This window comes from Teleopsis dalmanni, chromosome 1 (assembly GCF_002237135.1).
Source record: "Teleopsis dalmanni isolate 2A chromosome 1, ASM223713v2, whole genome shotgun sequence".
In the NCBI taxonomy this organism is placed as follows: Eukaryota; Metazoa; Arthropoda; class Insecta; order Diptera; family Diopsidae; genus Teleopsis; species Teleopsis dalmanni.
Window position 1 is genome coordinate 141,854,115 of NC_051846.1, and position 18,250 is coordinate 141,872,364.

The following is an 18,250-nucleotide window of genomic DNA, read 5'->3' on the forward strand; positions in this document are numbered from 1 at the left end:
ATTTAATATCCAAAAATATTTTACATTTTATAGTTTATTTATTAAAATAATGTTTTTTTTTATTAGTATAGTTTTGCCAAGTGTATTTATTTAAATCACCTAAAATATGTTTTTATATAATTTTTGTCTATGAAATTTTATTTAATTTATAATATAATATTTAAATTGATAATTTCGATTACGACAATGTCAAACCAACTAATCTTTTAAAGTTGCCTTCATAATTTAGTTTCATTGTTTAATTTTTTTTTTGTTTTTTTTTTGCAATTATGTAAATATATATGTATACAATATATTCACATAATTATTTGTTAATTTAATTATATGTTAAATGGTAGGAAATTTTAGTAGTCACACATAATAACTCTTTTGTATAATTATTTAAATGTAATAGATTTATAAAACTAATTTAGTTGATGGCAGTCAATATAAGGTTCTAATAAATAGATTGAAAATATATATAAATAAAAATTAACTATACAGTTGTTACAAATAAAATGAGTTATAAATATGTTTTTACATTGTTTATTTGACTAATGGAACTTCTAAAACATGCACTCACAGTCCTACATTCAATATAACACATTCATAGTTCTCTCTCATTCAAACACCTTAGCTCTTCTTCTGACGCATATCTGTTAATTTACAATGAACATAGTTTGTTGTATTATTAATTGTTCCATGGAACGTAGTATATGTGGTATAATGTGTACATATTTCTATTTGAAGCATAAATTGTATGGTATATAGCGCTACATGATAAACTCTTGTCGCTTGCTATGATTTTAAAATAGGACAGTTATTATTGTTTTTAAACAAAATGGGTTTTGGTTTCAATTTGTCCTGTTGCCGTCGTTCCTGATACCGAACCTGAGGAAGCTGTAGATGATGATGACGTGAAGCTGCTCTGCTCCCGAGGCACTACCGGTCATCGTCGATCGTCTTTAGCAATGATTTGTCAAGTTTTAAATATTTTTATTATATATATATATATGTTAAAATTCATTTTGCATTTCATAACCATTTCGTGGTTTTGTTAGTGAATTTTTATTTACGATTTGTATAATGATTTAAAGTGTACACATGTTTGCATATATAAAAGAGAAGAAAATAAATGACGATATTTAGTTAGTAAGATTTCAGTAGTTTGGGTTTGGTAAAATTTTTCAAACTACAACAAAAACATAATAAAGTAAGTATACGTAACACTCAAAATGTACACTATTTTCTATATGGACTCATATACATTTATAAATAAAAAATAAAGAAATCAACAAATTTCTTTAAATTAAAATAACTTCATTTCATAAAACAAAATCAAACCAACAAAAATAATATATAATACATTTTAAGCAACTGAATAATTTCCACAAGAGAATCAATCCGAATATAATAAAAATATTCTATTTGTAAAAATTGTATACAAAAAATGGATACGTGAACGATCCTACTATTCCAAACATAAGTTAAAACAATATTTGAACTAAAATTAACATAAACGAGTTGTTTATATTTTAAGTATGCATTATTCAGACTTACCATGACTTTGTTGTTCTTGATGTTGCACCGCACTACTTGGTAACAGTTGCTGTTGGCCTTGACCAATGGCTGAAGACGACGTCGAACTAACCGACGGTGATGATATTGCTATGTTCGCTGCTGTGTTCGTACCCTCATCAGTAGTACGTTTGAAAAAATTATGTTGCAAGGCATAATAAGGTGTAACACGTGACTTCGGATCAAAATCCAACATTCTTAATATTAAATCTTTGAACTTTAAATAATCCGCCACAGAGTGACCGGGTTCACCCAGACGACGTCCCCCAGGGCCCCCCGTTTCTACACCAAGTATATCATGAAGTTTACGTGATCCTGGAGGTTTATATTTTCGACCGTTTTGACTTTTCTTTAATACATACGATCCATCCGAAACAATTATGTCAAAAAATTTACGCGTTTTATTTGATTGATCTAGTAAATACTTTGGCGGCATACCAAGCACTTCAACGATTTTATTCATTTGATCAACTTCATTACAACCAGAAAATAGTGGTTCACCAGTATGCATTTCAACTAGTATACAACCCAGTGACCACATATCAATTGCTAAATCATATGGTATGCCAAGGAGGACTTCGGGTGATCGATAAAAACGTGATTGAATATATTGATATATCTGAAAAAATAATAAAAAAATTTATAATATATATTTATATAGATATTTTGAATTGTTTTATTTACCCTTTGGCCCAGCTGACAAGAACTACCAAAATCCACAATTTTAATTGCTGATCTCTTCGGGTTACAAAGTAAAATATTTTCGGGCTTTAAATCACAGTGAATTATATTCAGTTCTGGTGTACTCAGGAAGAGTAAAGCAGTGCAAAGCTGTTGGGCAAATTTACGAGTTAAATTTAGGGACACACCACGAAAATTCGTATTCCGCAGCAGATCGTATAAATTATAGGAGAGCAGTTCAAACACTAAACATAAATGATTACGCCACATAAAATGCCGTTTTAGTTTTACTGAAACAATAAAGCACATATTAATATCATTATTACATCAAATGAAAACTATATTTACCGATATAGTATTTATTTTCAGCATCCGCGCGATTCATCATTTCCAGTAATTTAACTTCAATTTGTGCCTGATTTAGGAACGGTTTTTTATTTTTAATAATTTTTATCGCTACATGACATTGCTCTTCATGGTCATAGGCTTTAACCACCTGTCCGAAACTTCCCTTACCTAAAAAAATATTAAGTATTAGGTCTTTCAAAAAAAAAAAATGTGTTATCTAAAAAATATATTATAAAAACTTAAAAGTACATGTCAGTCACATATATTGAATATTTAAAAGAATTTCTTAGGTTAAACAATAAAATTTTAGTAATCTCGCGGTTTTTGCAACCCCTATTGGATGGGGCGAGCCGCATTCGATCATCCATTGGAATATGGAACTTTCCAAACTTTAATGGTCTTTACTTTAAAAAATCTATTTGTAATGAAAACCATTTCAAAAATGTCATAAAAACTTATAGACAAAGGTGAGATCTATTTTTAAAACTCTGTTTCTCCTTAGTAAGTGTAAATATTTTAAACAGAGTAATGTGTAATTAACGGTCTTGGAATCCGAAATTTTTTAATTCCGGTTCAATTTCAAAAATTTATTTTCGGCTTTTAACCCAGAAAAATTAAAGTTTCGGCTAAATATTTTTTATGTATTTTAAACTATTAAAAGGTTTTTTTTCATTGTTTTAAAAAACTTAATTTGTGTTATTATAGATAATAACTATTTTTGAATTCTTCATTCATTAAAGTATTAATAGCTTCATTAAAGTATTAATAAGAGGAATTAACGTACCGAATAGGTACCGAAATATACGGTGCCGGACTAATATACTATTTATTTTAATGTGAGATTTTTTTCAGTTTTCAGTTTAGTTTTAATTCTAAGCCCTAACATTTAATACTATATATGTAAGTATGTTAACAAATTTAATTAAGTTTAACGAATTTATAGATGAATTTGCATAAAAATACATACCTATTAAAGAATCTATTTCATATCTATCCAAGAATTTCTCTCCATTTTTAATAATATAATCATGATTATCGTCATCATAACCATCGTTATATAATTTACGTTCTTTTTTAGTTGAAGAATCCTCCTCATCTTGAGTCTGTTGAGCGCGTCGTTTCTTTTTCGCATAATAAACCTAAAAATCATATAAAATATTTTTATTATTAAATATTTAATATTTTTGCTTTCAAATTCAAAAATTCGTTTTTAGATATATTATATACCTATTTAAAGATATATAAAATTGTGTTCAATTTACAAGGTATGTTTCAAATAAACAGAACTTTTTATATAAGTTTAACGAATAATTTTTTTATCATAAAACCTTTCTTTTATACATAATAGGTCGAAATAGTTATTTTACTAAGTGCGGCTTGCATGTTCTAAAAACATATCGAGAGTGTTTTAGATCGTTGATTAGGGAGTACTTCAGAAAGTCGGAACAAGCCTTTTAAATGATAAAATGCAATTTAGCATTGAACGATTTACAAAAATTTACCACTGAGAATTTAATATATATTCAAATTTTTTCATATATTTAAAATATATGTAAAAAACATTATATTAATAATGTAGAGGAGAAGGGAGCAATGGTAATTGGTGATGGAGGATATAAAGCTTACAGCAAGTAGAATAAAAACTAACTAATTTTAGATCCACAGTTAATAGAAAAGATCTATGAATAAGTTAATGTCTACTCTATATGGCTCCAAGCACACAGTATTGCTTTTTAAAGACTTTGATTAAAGTTACACTAGACGAATTTTATATTAAAGTTAATTCGTGTATAAAAAAAATAATAATAGAACAATTTTTTCCTGTTTGATTTAATATAGTGTTTATCAAATTCAAATGTACTGCTTTGTAAAAAAAACCAATTAAAAAAATAAAACTGATATTGTTCAAAACACTATTTTTATTTTAAAAGCTTTTTTGGAAAGTGCTAGTGATGTGCTAATGTCAAGAATCGACAATTGAAAAATCTTGCTCTAGTATATTTAGGCACGATGGTTCTAGTACAGTGAATTATTTTTCTTGGTAGATTACTTTTATTTTGACACCATACCAGTAGTAATTAGTATGGCAAAGAATAAGTATATCAGTGTGTGTGGGCACACTTTACTATCTTAGCATGATTAATGTATAAATTCTTTCCTCATTCTCTTACTCACAAACTTAAAAATTAACTAAAAAAATTAATAAGTTTATTCTAATGTTTGAGCTTGAGACATAAATGGAGATATGAATGATGTTTAAGAAGATTCGTTGTTTACAAAAAAACTATTAATAATTTTTTAAAACAAATTATAAAAACTAACACACCAAAAGTTTATCCTCAAAAAGTAATGAAGTTAAGTCGAGTGCCCGCCCAGGTAGTATGTGAAATAGTTGGACTTTTATTCGAATTTCTTTAACTTTTGAGTGTCTTTAAAAATGTTCCTCAGCCAAACAAATATAAAAATAATTATATTTGTTTACTATATTTACAAAAGTTAATAATAAATAAGTAAATAATTAAAAATAGCATTATAGGTACTTCTCCATCAATTTACTAAAGTAAATTAGAAATTTTTTAGGAAAAAACTAGTATCTAAATGTAAAATCAAAAATTTTAGTATTTGTATTTTATTTGAAAACGTATATAAAAAAATTGTAAGGATAATGAGTTCATAAAATGAAGTTTGAAAAGTTGTTGCTAACGAAAACATTAGCAAAAAATTGTAAGAGTAGGAGGAGGTTGCGAGAGAGAGAGAGAGAGAGAGTCGCTGTGCATAATGTTAACATAACAGCGCAGAAGAGAGTCAAGTTACACACACACCGTAAAAGGGCTATGTTTGCAGAAAAATGGACAGATAGTGAGCACATGTACCGACTGATGTGCAGGATTCAATTACTTTGCAGAAGAGGGAGAACTGTAAAGTCTGCACAAAGCAACCACTGGTAAGGTATTTAAGGCATAACTTGTAAAGCAGAACGCTTAAAAATGGGTGTATTCTAACAACGACGGCGACGTTTAATGTTCATTTTTTCCTGATTTGGAGAACAAAAGGACGCATAGACAGACGAAAAGCTCTCAAAACATGTGCAACATTTGAAGCGGTATGTGGCATGTGGTATGTGGACTAAACCATACAAATTCTAAGAATTTACGTACACACAAACATGATTTTATAGAATTCAATACATTAGTTTTAATATCAGTTATTGAACTTTTTATGTAAGCGCCGCATCTATTTATTCACATCTGATTATAAAAACTATTTGTAATGCATTCTGATATAGCGTTTTATCTCGTTATGCAAAAGCGGACTTTACCCATAAAACGTTCTTGTTTGGTTAGTTTTTTCTTTAATTTCTCAATAACATTTAGAATGTACACACACAAAAGACAAAGTGGCAATATATGACGCAGGTAGCAACAAAGACCACCAACCAACAGAAGCAAAAACAACTTATTATAGACGCAGTGTCGATGAAACATATACCCAGGTCAAGGGCGTTCTGTCATTGACAACTCTTAGTATGTACTTGTCATTGTTGAAACGTGTGCGACGAAACAAATGCGATATGAACATGTGATTCGATTGAAAGACTACTGCAATTGCAAGCAATCGTATATTTTAATTATTATAATATCTAATAGAAATGATAAATATTTTACATACGAATATGCAAATAATATAGATAAATTAATTCTACACATTAACACAGTTGTAAACAAAAAAAGTATCTACGACGTCTAATACAGAGAACTAAGAACTAATTATAAGATGAGCTTTTTTTTTATCTAATTGACATTATTCTTTTTATAGTACAAAAATAACTTTTCAACAAATCTCAAAATAGTTTAAGAAATATTTAAAGCAAATTTGTATTTACTTCTGATTATGAATGAATGGATGAGACTTTCAAAACTCTATAAACAAATTCTTATTTGGATTGCACTTTGATTCTTCATTAATTACATTTATTATATTGTTACGTACCTCATTTATATGCTTGTAGGTCTTGATTAAATCCACGCTTAGTTTTCGAAGCGGCGCTGTTGCTGGATCACGAAAATGTGTTGGGATTCGTGCCTGCATAGCTCGCACTTCAGACGACGACGTTGGACTAGATCGCTATAAATCAACACATTTTTAAATAATTAAAAATTTTATAAAACTTTCAACAATAGAATAAGTGGTAAAGTACTCACGTGATGCATTACATCTCGATGTGTTGCGGGAAGTTCCTCCTCGACCACAAAGCGTCCATAAAGCGGGGCATGCCTCTGGCGACCAGACTCAACCCCCGAAGCCGCACTGGATACATAAGCTGCAGACACTTAAATAAATAAAATAATAAACGTATATTATTAGTCAATATTTTTTATGTTTAATTAAATAAAATATATAATTTATTGGATAACAATAAAAGAAAATAATTTAAAAGTAACTTCTGCATTTTTTTTTAAAGTTCATCATATTAAAATAAAAATTGCAATAAATATATATAATAGGTTTGTAATATCTTTTTTAAATTGAGATAAATGAAAAATGTAATTTAAAACTTCAAAGAATATATTTTAATTAATTTGTACTGACTGCATTTTAATAATTAAATAGGTAGTAAATTTATTATAATGGTCAGATTGGAGAGGCATAATTTAATTCTATAGTATATGATAAACAAATGTTCTGATCGTTCGTTTTCAAGAAAACATAGAAGTTGATTAGAATTTACATCAACCAATAAGAATTATTGGTTATATCGTTCTGTCAAATTTCTTTCTATATGAACAACTCAAGAAATCAATTTGTAGAATTTTGGCAGCCGAGCAGAGATAATAAAAAAATCGAACGCATCTATATATACATTTTCAATGTTAAAAACAGTCTTAATGTTGAATTATATTTTTTAATTCATATCACTTATGAAATAAATTCCTCATTTTACTCATGTATGTAGAGAGTGCTGAACTTACTTCAAATGTAAACATTCAATTAATCTAAAGTCATAGTGCCAGCTTGCAGCACCAAAAAGTAATGAATAATTATCATAAAATTTCTGAAGAAAATCTATAAATTTAAAATTTAAGAACAGTTTCGACAAATTTTGGGTACTCAAAAGTGTAAACATAGACAAATTCTAGTTAATTTAAATTATATCAAGTGATATCAAATGAAATATATATTGCTTTTGCTAAAAATCACTAGTGAGGTTGTAGAAGAACAAAAATTACTGAAGGTGCAAAATATCATTATAAGAACGTGTGTATTAGTCCGAAGATGGTTAAAAGAAATAGTTAAACCAAACTGTAAATGGAGCAATATTCACTTTTATGCAAATGATATATAGATGTATCTCTCAGTGATCAACACGTCCTAGTTAGAAAAAAAAACCTGAATATATTTAAAAGTCATCAAAAATCTTAAAAATCTGGGTACACTAAATGAACTCATAAAAGCAAGAAACAACTCATAAGTCAACTAAGAACACTAGAAACTAAAAATACATAGATAAAAACAAATTTTAAAAGCATTTTTTAAAAATCTTTTAGAGTAAAAAATTATATATATATATAGTATGTAAGAATATAGTATGTAACCTTTTAAGCTGCATCAATTGGAATACGTGAAATACCCAACTCAAAAATATAAATCTATATAAACCGACTATTAAGAAAAAAAAAAAATTTCCCGGAAGTCTATATAGACTATTAAGATAGAGAAATATTAGTAATCAAAAAATAATAAACAAAGGAATATATGTAAACCCTTGCACAGGCGGTTTAGAAATTAATGATGGTAGACTCAACAATAGTAAGATTTATTTTTCATAATAAAAATCCAACCAATCATAGTAGTAATAACAATTAAATTCACAGTACTTATGTGAAAAATAGTATACACCTGTAAAACTTTGTAAAACTTTGTTAGTTACCACAAAACTTAGGAGTCTCGTCAATAATATTTGCATTTCCTGTATTTTCTCTTTGGTAACATGGTTTCGATAGTATTAATGATTATTGTTAAAAAGATATGTCAAATAGCGTCTAAAATAAGAGAAACAGAGTCCTTATTAACAAAGTCCTTATTCAAAGAACTCGACATTGGAAATGTTAAACAGTAGGATCAATCTTTTGTATGTTAGGGAAAAGAAAACATGAACTAAGCACTTTTTTAGGTAGACCCACTCTATATTCTATCAAATGCTATATTTTGATACATAGAATCTACACATGTGTCAGACTTGTTGGAATTACTAAAATTAATTTTAAACAAAAATTTGGCTACTATATTGTTTCTTAAGTCTTTCTAAAAACAGGAAGAAGACACCTCCACCTACCTACACCATATTCCTATGAAATGGAAAGAATTTAACATTATCTTAAATTTAAACTAAGATCTCCAAGCAGCTCCACATATATGTACATATGAACCGATTAGAAAAAGTAAGAACGAACAAACAATTATAGTTTCCTACGATAGTAACCTCTAATACAAGAATACGTTTATTAATTGCAGCACCTCTCCTTAAGAGGGCTTGATTATAGATATGTAGTGGTTTTTAACCATTTCAGAGTTTATCCGATAAGCCTATTGACCAACAGGTTTAAGTAAATCCTTAGAATAACCTATTAAATTGCTAAAGTTTTAAGACAAAAATATAATAGAGATTATCTACGCCTTTTATAATATTATTTCGAATACGTTTTATATGTAGCATTCGTACAGAGAATGTACAGACAAACTTTTTAGTAGGATGGATTTTTTAAAAGTATACGATCGTCTGTTACTTAAAAGTTTCGTTGTATAGAGTTTTCGTTAAAGCGAGACTCTGCTATGTATAAAAGAGATTTGAGAATATATATGTATATTCAAAGTAGAACAAAATAGAAGAAAAAATTGCTCCTATAATTACGTCTTCTATAATAATAAATTTATTATAAATTAAATAAATTTATTATAGAACACTGACAAAAAAATATTTTAAATAGTTTGAACTACATACTTAGACTCCATTTTCATTTATAATATATCTACGAATTAAAATAGTTTTTGTGCGGATTTCGATACTACAATCAGGAACGGATGAGGTTATTATAAAATGATGATCAATTAGACTTATTCAATTATCGATAAAATAATAATATAAAAGACGGAAAAAGTAATTCATATTTAATTATTGCAAGAAAAACAAGTTGTAAAATTTTACTTATAAAAATTAATAAATTTTTTTTCATATTAAAAATTTTAATAGACGTGCATTGTTCGATGCAGGAACTTACAATACAGCACCTGTCAACCATAATACATTTGCGTATACAATATGATACAGAAATTTTATGAAGAAACCATAGATTTTATCGAATTCTATACAAAAAGTCTTGCTGTTGTGCCAAAAGTTGTGATTTACATAGCAGAAAAAAGCAGAAGACCAAATTACTTAACTTTTAGAAATATTACACAATTTTCGTTTTCGATATATTCAGTTTAGTGGGGAGAGATTTTAAGATTATATTTAAATTAAAATACACTAAATCGAAACAAAAGTAAATTAAATTGAGGCACAAAATATTTGCTTTTATAGTTTTATCTAAAGTTAAAATATTTTATTTTAAATATTCCCCAGTACACAAATGCTATAACCCTTAATGTCACAAATATCTTAATCATCAGAAATAGTTATTTTTAAACATAATACTTCGATGTAAAAGATTATTTTTCTATATAAAAAGTACAAGCGATAGATGTATACTTTCAGATTTTTATTTTAAGTCGGAATATAAATAATCTTACCAAAAACTAAGTATAAATTGTATAGCTTATCAAAATTAAACAAAACCATTAATGTTATATTAATTACGAACTAAATTTCAACGGAAGAGATAAACTAAAAATATAACAAATATTCATGGACACGCTTAAAAAGTAAAAGTCTGAAACATATATTATAATTAGTTTAAATATAAATTTGTATATTATCAACAAAGATATGTGCATTGAAAACGTCAGATCTTTGCTCTTTAGTCAATGTTTTTTTTTTAGAATGATAAAGCGAAGTGCGGCTTAATGAAAGTGGTTAGTAACTAAACTAAAGTTGACGATATATAATTACAACAGAATTAAACTTTCTTGATATTGACCGTAGACATCCAAAAACATAATGGAGTTTAACCTCCTAGGTTACTTCAACAAACCATAGTTGAGCGTAAAAGAATTATTGAAACCAAACTAAGGTCTAGAGAAAATATATTTGTTTAGCAGAACAAAATTTTGGCAATACATCTATTGTATATTGTAAGAAATACGATTGCCATTTTTTAATGGTTTAAGTAGTTGATAATTTTTTAAGAAAAATAATATCTATCTTTGAATCAAAAATAAAATCTATTTTCTATTCTTTGTCTTCATTAGGAAGATCTGTCTCGTAACAAAAGTATATCACTAATTAAATACACATCGCTACACAGGATAAGACTACTATTTCAGGGCATGACAGAAATAGATTGTATAAATTTTTATTTTGTATATTTCATTGATACTGAGGAAGCCAAATGCTTCATGCACAAAATATCTAATGTCTTAGCAGCAGTACTTTCCGATTAATAAATATATATTTTTTATTATAAATACTCTATGCAGTTTTATGTACGTTATACTATACCTAATATGTTATTTAATGATATGGCATGGTAAAGCAAATATAACAAATTTTTAAGTAAGTATATATGCACAATTCCATTTGGATTTACATCTATTAATCTATTTCAAAGTTATGGAAAAATTGTACCGAAATATATTTATATTCAAATAGGTTTACATTAAAGAACTAAAATGATTTGGTTTTTCTGGTTTTTAATTTTTTGTTTAAAAAGTTTATGTTTTTATGAAATAATTTGAGTATAATTGTGTTCAGTGAGCTACTGAAAAGTATTTAAAATAGCACAAATATTTTTATGTACATACGTACGCAATGCTTTTTAATTTTCAAATTAAAGTATCAAATACGTGCCTGTATCGTTAAAGAAAATCGATATTTAACTGAGTTCAAATTTGATAAAAGTTAAGGAGAGAGTTAGTTAAGGAGAGAGTCTCATGGCTTACAGTACTATTACAAATTAATATATAGAAAAAAATGCAGATACATTTAGTAACCTACAATTCCTCATCAATTGGTGACCATCAAAATCAGCTGCTCTAACATCACTATTTTTGTTATGACTGCTGCTATCACCAACGCAAATATCAACATTTACACCTTCACACCTTGGGCCATCCATTTCCCAATCATTATTCAGTTTCATGTTGGAGGTGATTGATTGCCAATAACACAAAGCGGCGGTTGACATCTTTTCAATATTAAATAACAATTACAAATTTATGTTTAAAAGCTTGTAGGAGGAGGAGAGACTAATTTCTAAAACTGCACTGCACCGTCGACCGTCAATAATTTTTACAATTTTTAAAATTTTTTATGCTGAATTTTTATTTTATTTAAATTTTTCTTTTTTTTATGTATTATTTATTAACGTCAGCAAATACGTTAATTAGGTTAAAAATTAACTTAATTTGAATTATTTTATTCTTTTTTTTTAATTTGTGCATATAAGAAAATATTTATAATTTTGGTATATTATTGTTTTTCTTAATATATATATTTATGTTTTTTTTTTTGCACTCAAAATATGTTTTTAAAAACAATAAAAAACAAGAGGAAAAAGAAAAAATCTTATTTTAAACAAAATTCCGTTCTACTGAATTGACCAAAATTTCACTCCACACTGTTACATTTTTGGCATTTGAAAGGATTTGTAGCTGTCGCAGCGTAAAGAAAATATATTTTATTTATACTTTTCGTTTTCGTTTTGCTCTTTTTTTGCAAAAAAGATAAATGAACATTTCAAAATAACAAAATTTGTTTTTATTTCATTAATCGTGGGCACAATATTTAAATAAAAAATTTATCCGCACTTTTCTACAAAACGAGATACTTATAGACAAACTTAAACTCTACACTTTCAGCAGAATTTATGTTCTCCTCCTTCTTCGACTAAAGTAGATATTTTTTAACAACTAACTGTAGCCGATTCTGCAAACTGGTTCTGAGTTCTTTTTGTACTGAAATTTTTAATAAAAGATGGGAAGACTCAACGATATGCATGCATCTGTATACAATCTGGCCACGTTCCGGGATACATACGGGATACCCCGTAGAGACATTGGACCTTTGGTATGCTTATTTACAGGTCACAGTAAACTAGGGAATCATGCTAGAAGATTATGCCTCCCTTTCAATCAAATCTGTCGCAGCTGTGCGGAAGACGATGAGAGTGCCTCTCTTCTACTATGTTTTTGCCCAGCTCATGCACGGCGGCGACTCAACACTTTAGAAGCCCCCATTCTTGAGAATCTTGATCAATGAAAAGACCTGACACTAAATAGCATTTTAGGCTTCGCCAAAGGTTCTAGGTGGTTTTAAACCCTAGGTTTTTCCTATATATACAGTAACACAATGGGTGATTAGGTCTAAGTGGATCCACAAGAGATCGCCGGTATAACCTAACCAAACCTAACTGTAATCGAGCATAAGACATGTAACATTTAAAATAAAAGCCAGAATGTCTCTCATCAGCTTTCATCTTCCAGTATTTTCCTCCTGCTTCAAATGAAAATAAAACAATCATAAAGAATATAGCAAAGAGTTACTTTTTTTAAGAGGACACAATAATCTGACATCTTAGACACATACAGTAAGAGTTACAAAAATTACATTTAGACGCACTTATAAGTTTACAAACATTTTATTAAAAACTCCTAAGAATATAATTTAAATTTATAGCTTAGATTGAATTGGTTAGCACTGAAGGCTATGCATAGACGTCTGAGTTCTTAGAGACACGGTAATATTTAAATAAACAAAGTTGACAAAATGACTTTAACTATTTTTGGTATAAATTTCTAAAAAAAAATTAAGAAATAGTTATTCAAAATTAAATTGACAATTAAATTGAAAACAATTTGCACATGAAGTTTATTTGGACACAATTATGCCCATTTTGTCCAGAAGGCCTGGAGCATTATTTTCTAGGAAAAACCCTAACAGATTCCATCGCCAGATATTGTTCATAGATTGACATTGCTTAACAAAATGTATTAGAACCCCAATTTCTACTGCAGAACAACCAAGAGAGAGAGAGAGAGATTTTATATGAAGAAGGTTCAAAAATTCAGAATCCATTCACTCTAACTCGATATGGCTAACTTTTGATTTTTGAAGAATGGATGCATTTTCTTCAGCGCATTTCTTCCATACTGGCGTATTTTTTAGTCGTATTGGAGAACATCCATCAGCGGTCACAACTGCCCATACCATTACTTGAGATGGAAAATTAATTCGGAGGTCAGGTTTCGATTTAACAAGAGACATGTCCGAGGTGTATAGGATTTCAGGAACAATAGTTTATATAAATATATCTATAGTCCCTTTAATAAAGAAACAATTCTTCATATTTAAGTAAATCTGCACAAAGAATTGCAACTACAATCATGGCAATATCGTTAAGGATGCTATTTGGAGCGTGACACAAAATATAACTTATAAACTAAACTATTTTAATACATAATCGTGTTTAATAGCTTAATACCGATTAGAGAGTATCTGCATTTATTATAAAAACAGTTTTATTTCGTTTTGCGTTTTTATAAAAGAAGGGGGCATAAACATTTTATCTGCGGCGTGTGGCGTTTCTTGAAGCGCATGCGCGGATAAATTAAGAAGAGCATAAAATTATTTTTTTATTTTTAAAATCATTAAGAAGAACACATCAATCGCATCAAATCTTTTATAATAGAAAACCAGATAAAATAAAACTGAAAAGACAGCAGTCAGCTAGTGTTTGCTTTTATTCGTAATCAAATTCAAAAAATGTATTTATAACAAATAAATATTATATATTTTCATATTACAATATTAATTTAGTTTTCATTTAATGTAGCGTACTGTTTGCATATGCTACTAACTAATTTTAAGTGTATAGTCTACAGTTAAACTGTTTGACAACGTAAATTGATGAATTTACCTAAAATCGAATTATAGTAAAAGTAAATTGTAACGCTTCTGTTAATGGTAGATCGAAAAGTACTATGATTTTTATTTTATCTAGAGCGACCGGAAAACGAACTTACAGCAAATCGCTTCCAAAATACACAACAGTGAAAATTACATTAGTTACCTCATAGCGTCTCTAGAGCATCTCTATAACGACATATCACGAAGAACACGCTGATTGAAACCAAGCTATTTGAATAAGTTATAACAAACCGTAAGAAATCATGGGTCCAGACATGATTGTTCTGATGCCATTAATCATTAGTCACTAATTATTATGTGACAATACATATTAAATGAATTTATATAGCAAGTAAAGTGACATTTTTTAACTGCAGTTGCAGAAAAATCTGATTTCTTCTGATCAAAATCTAACTGAAGTTATAACAATCAACTTAACACCTGACCAAGAAAACCCTCAAAGAAAATAGTAAATTTTTCTTCTTCTGATTTAAAATTATTGCTAACAGATTATCACGAATAATCAAAATTTTCAAGACTGAATATTTTGGTAACACTTTGAAATGAATATACATTAAAATAGGCGACCACACCTCTCTATGTAAATTTATAGTTAAATTTGGTTATGGTTATTTATGGTTAATAAATTTAAAGTAAATATATATGCAATAAGTTCTTTATATAACTAAATTTTCACTGGAGCACGGAAGGACAGCACTAGTCTTCCAGAAATAAATACATAAATACATATTACTTAAATTCTACACTTTCAGCTGAGTAGAGTTCTCCTCGTTCTTCGACTAAAGTAGATATTTTTTAACAATTAACTGTAGCCAATTATGCAAACTGGTTCTGAGTTCTTTTTGTACTGAAATTTTTAATAAAAGGTGGGAAGACTCAACGATATGTATGCATCTGTATACAATTTGGCCACGTTACAATAAAAGCAAATCCAAAATTCTCATTGGGATACTATGTAGAGATATTGGACTTTGTACAGTGACCTGTAAACTAAGGAATCATGTTAGAAAATAGAAATGAATCGGGTAGAAAATAGAAACGATTTAAAACACTATAGCAATTTTAATATTAAACATTATTTGAAGTAGTTGATTTGAGACGAAATTTTTTATATTCCAGTCAAAAGTTGCATAAAAAATTACACTACTCTGACTCATTTTAAAAGTATGTAATTAAATAAAATAAAATAAAATAATAATAATAAAATTATGCAAACATTTAAACACGAATAAGTGACTGAAATACGGTTTGTCGCAACTTAAATTTAAACAACAACAAATATAGATTTCAGCTAATGGCAAAAATTACTACGGCATGTGATTATAAATTACGATTTGATTGCAAATATGTTATCTTTATCAGCGTTTGGTCCAATTTCTATTCGAACACATAGCAACATAAATAATCACAAAATTATATGTGTAATATTTTTCTATTTTCACAAGACAAGTTAATTAATTATTAAGACTTTCTTTTTATGTACCCAAAAAAAACTCTCAACTGCTGTTACCAGAAAAGCAAATTATTTAATAATATCCATCATGACTCGTACTCACTTTATTTTAATTCGTATTCCTAAATAACTAAAAATATATGTCTAAGATATTTAGCTGGGAAAATGTGTATTGTATATAGTGTATCTATTTTGTTTCTTAATTCGAATGACTAAATATCCATAATTCATTCTTTAAAATATAATTAAATGAGTGCTGCATGTGACTCGCGTGAATCAATTTTATACAAACTTTTTTATTTATAAACTTTTTATTTATTTTTTTTATATTTCGGAATTCGTCACTAGTGCCAGGTGGTTCTCACAAACAAATATTGCTTAAAAAAGCGCTGAAGGAAGGAAGGTGGTACTTCACTTCATAGAAATTTCGTTTAATACCTGATGAAATTTATAAATGAAGCTACTTAATGCGTTTAATTCGGGTTCATTGATCTGTAATCTTAACATTATGAACACACATCAAATATATATACATATATTTATATATATTTTAGCACTACTGTATCCTAATATAGCTCAAAAATTCGCTTAATCACACAGAGTGAAAAAATAGATAAAAGGATTGATTTTTTCATTTTGTGTAATTCGTCACAGGTAAATTTATAGACAACCTGACAACGTGTGACACATACAAATAAAATAAATATACTGACTGACGTTTGATGCGATACAAATTCATCTGATAATATAGACATTCACATATATTTATTTGTTTTTTGATTTTGTATCAATCTAAAAATATAAAATTGGCAAAATATTTGAGTATAAAAGGAAATTTAATTTGAAAGGTTTAACGACCATGCGAAATTTTTTCAAGCATCATATTGAAGTGATTTACGTCAAGAGTCAGGAATCGACTGTTATTATCTATAATTTTTCCATTAATTATTATTAGAAAATGGAAACTCAGTTTTTCGCAACCCTATGAATTAAACGATGACATTCAAATAATAAGATAGAATAATAGATAGAATGAGTTGGGATGAGGTATCTAGCGATTCTTTGTTGGGGACTGACTGATTTAGTGTTAAAAGTTATTGCGAAATAAAAAACTAAAATTAGGAAAAAAAATTTGTTTGATTTAAACTAGGTTGAAGCAATCGCTTTGCCAGGAATTGTCGCGCTTACTTATGTTCTAGAATTTTTGGCTAGAAAAGTGGGGAATCAAATTATAATCAAATTAATCAAATTGTGGATGACGTTTTAGAAGACCAGCATGTCAGCAATCATGAATCTGCTAAAGAACCGAAGATCAGCAATCAAATGATAATTTAAATCATTGGCATAAAGCTGGTTGCAGAAGGTGTAATTTTTAATGTACTAAAATTCCATCTATGAATTACCATTGAAACGGAATGAAATTAAGTCATTCCAAACAAAAAAAATGGAAAATGGAAAACATCCTTCTAAGAAAACTATTTTGATCGCAAAGAAGTAAGATTCACTTAAAAGTGTAATGCCGTTTGCTTTGCATTTGATGGAATTGTACCGATTGGATGCTTATATGCTACTATGGCCTAACGAAATAGCTAACTAAAATATTTACTGCCGATAGTATTCTTAAATGGTATATCTTAATATAGTATATCTTAAATGGCCAGTATTAACTGACTATATTATATTTCCACATTAAAAAGCATCGCTAATGTACCTACTTCAGTCTTTCAAAAAAAAATTCCTGAAACTCTGCAATAATGATTTTAATAGAAATTTAGTAGAAAATGATAGAAGGAAATATATTTCTTATTTACCATAGTAGATAAATTGAAAATAAATTGTTAGTTTATGGTACACTAAAAAATAATACGCCCGAAATTTATCCCCCAATTGAACATCTCACACTCACGAAATATATAATAATATAGTATAAGGTCACTAAAGTGTTACCAACTACACACAGGTATATCTGTCAAACTGATATTGCCAACTATGTGAAATTCATACGAATGACAGCTGTTTATATTGTTTATAAGCTACCACAAGCATTTGCGTCTAAATTTTTTATAACAAAAATTATTCGAAATGGAATTCAAACATAATAGAGTGCTTGCGTTATATTTGGCTGGAAA

At 28.1% G+C, this 18,250-nt stretch overlaps 1 protein-coding gene across 2 annotated transcripts in view; it reads right to left on the reverse strand.

Moving 5' to 3' along the window:
* Positions 1-18,250, reverse strand: part of LOC119669066 (serine/threonine-protein kinase minibrain-like) — a 44,864-nt gene that overhangs the window by 7,219 nt on the left and 19,395 nt on the right. Inside the window, exons 1-7 of one of the 2 annotated variants that reach the window (XM_038078825.1) lie at positions 11,738-12,028; positions 6,789-6,916; positions 6,577-6,711; positions 3,554-3,725; positions 2,587-2,754; positions 2,242-2,528; positions 1,540-2,176 (exon numbers count right to left, since the gene is read on the reverse strand). In XM_038078825.1, the coding sequence (XP_037934753.1) occupies positions 1,540-2,176; positions 2,242-2,528; positions 2,587-2,754; positions 3,554-3,725; positions 6,577-6,711; positions 6,789-6,916; positions 11,738-11,927 (1,717 nt within the window). In that variant the 5' untranslated portion in view covers positions 11,928-12,028. Of the gene's footprint in view, positions 1-1,539; positions 2,177-2,241; positions 2,529-2,586; positions 2,755-3,553; positions 3,726-6,576; positions 6,712-6,788; positions 6,917-11,737; positions 12,029-18,250 lie in introns of those variants that run through there. The other variant, XM_038078826.1, reaches the window with a different exon arrangement.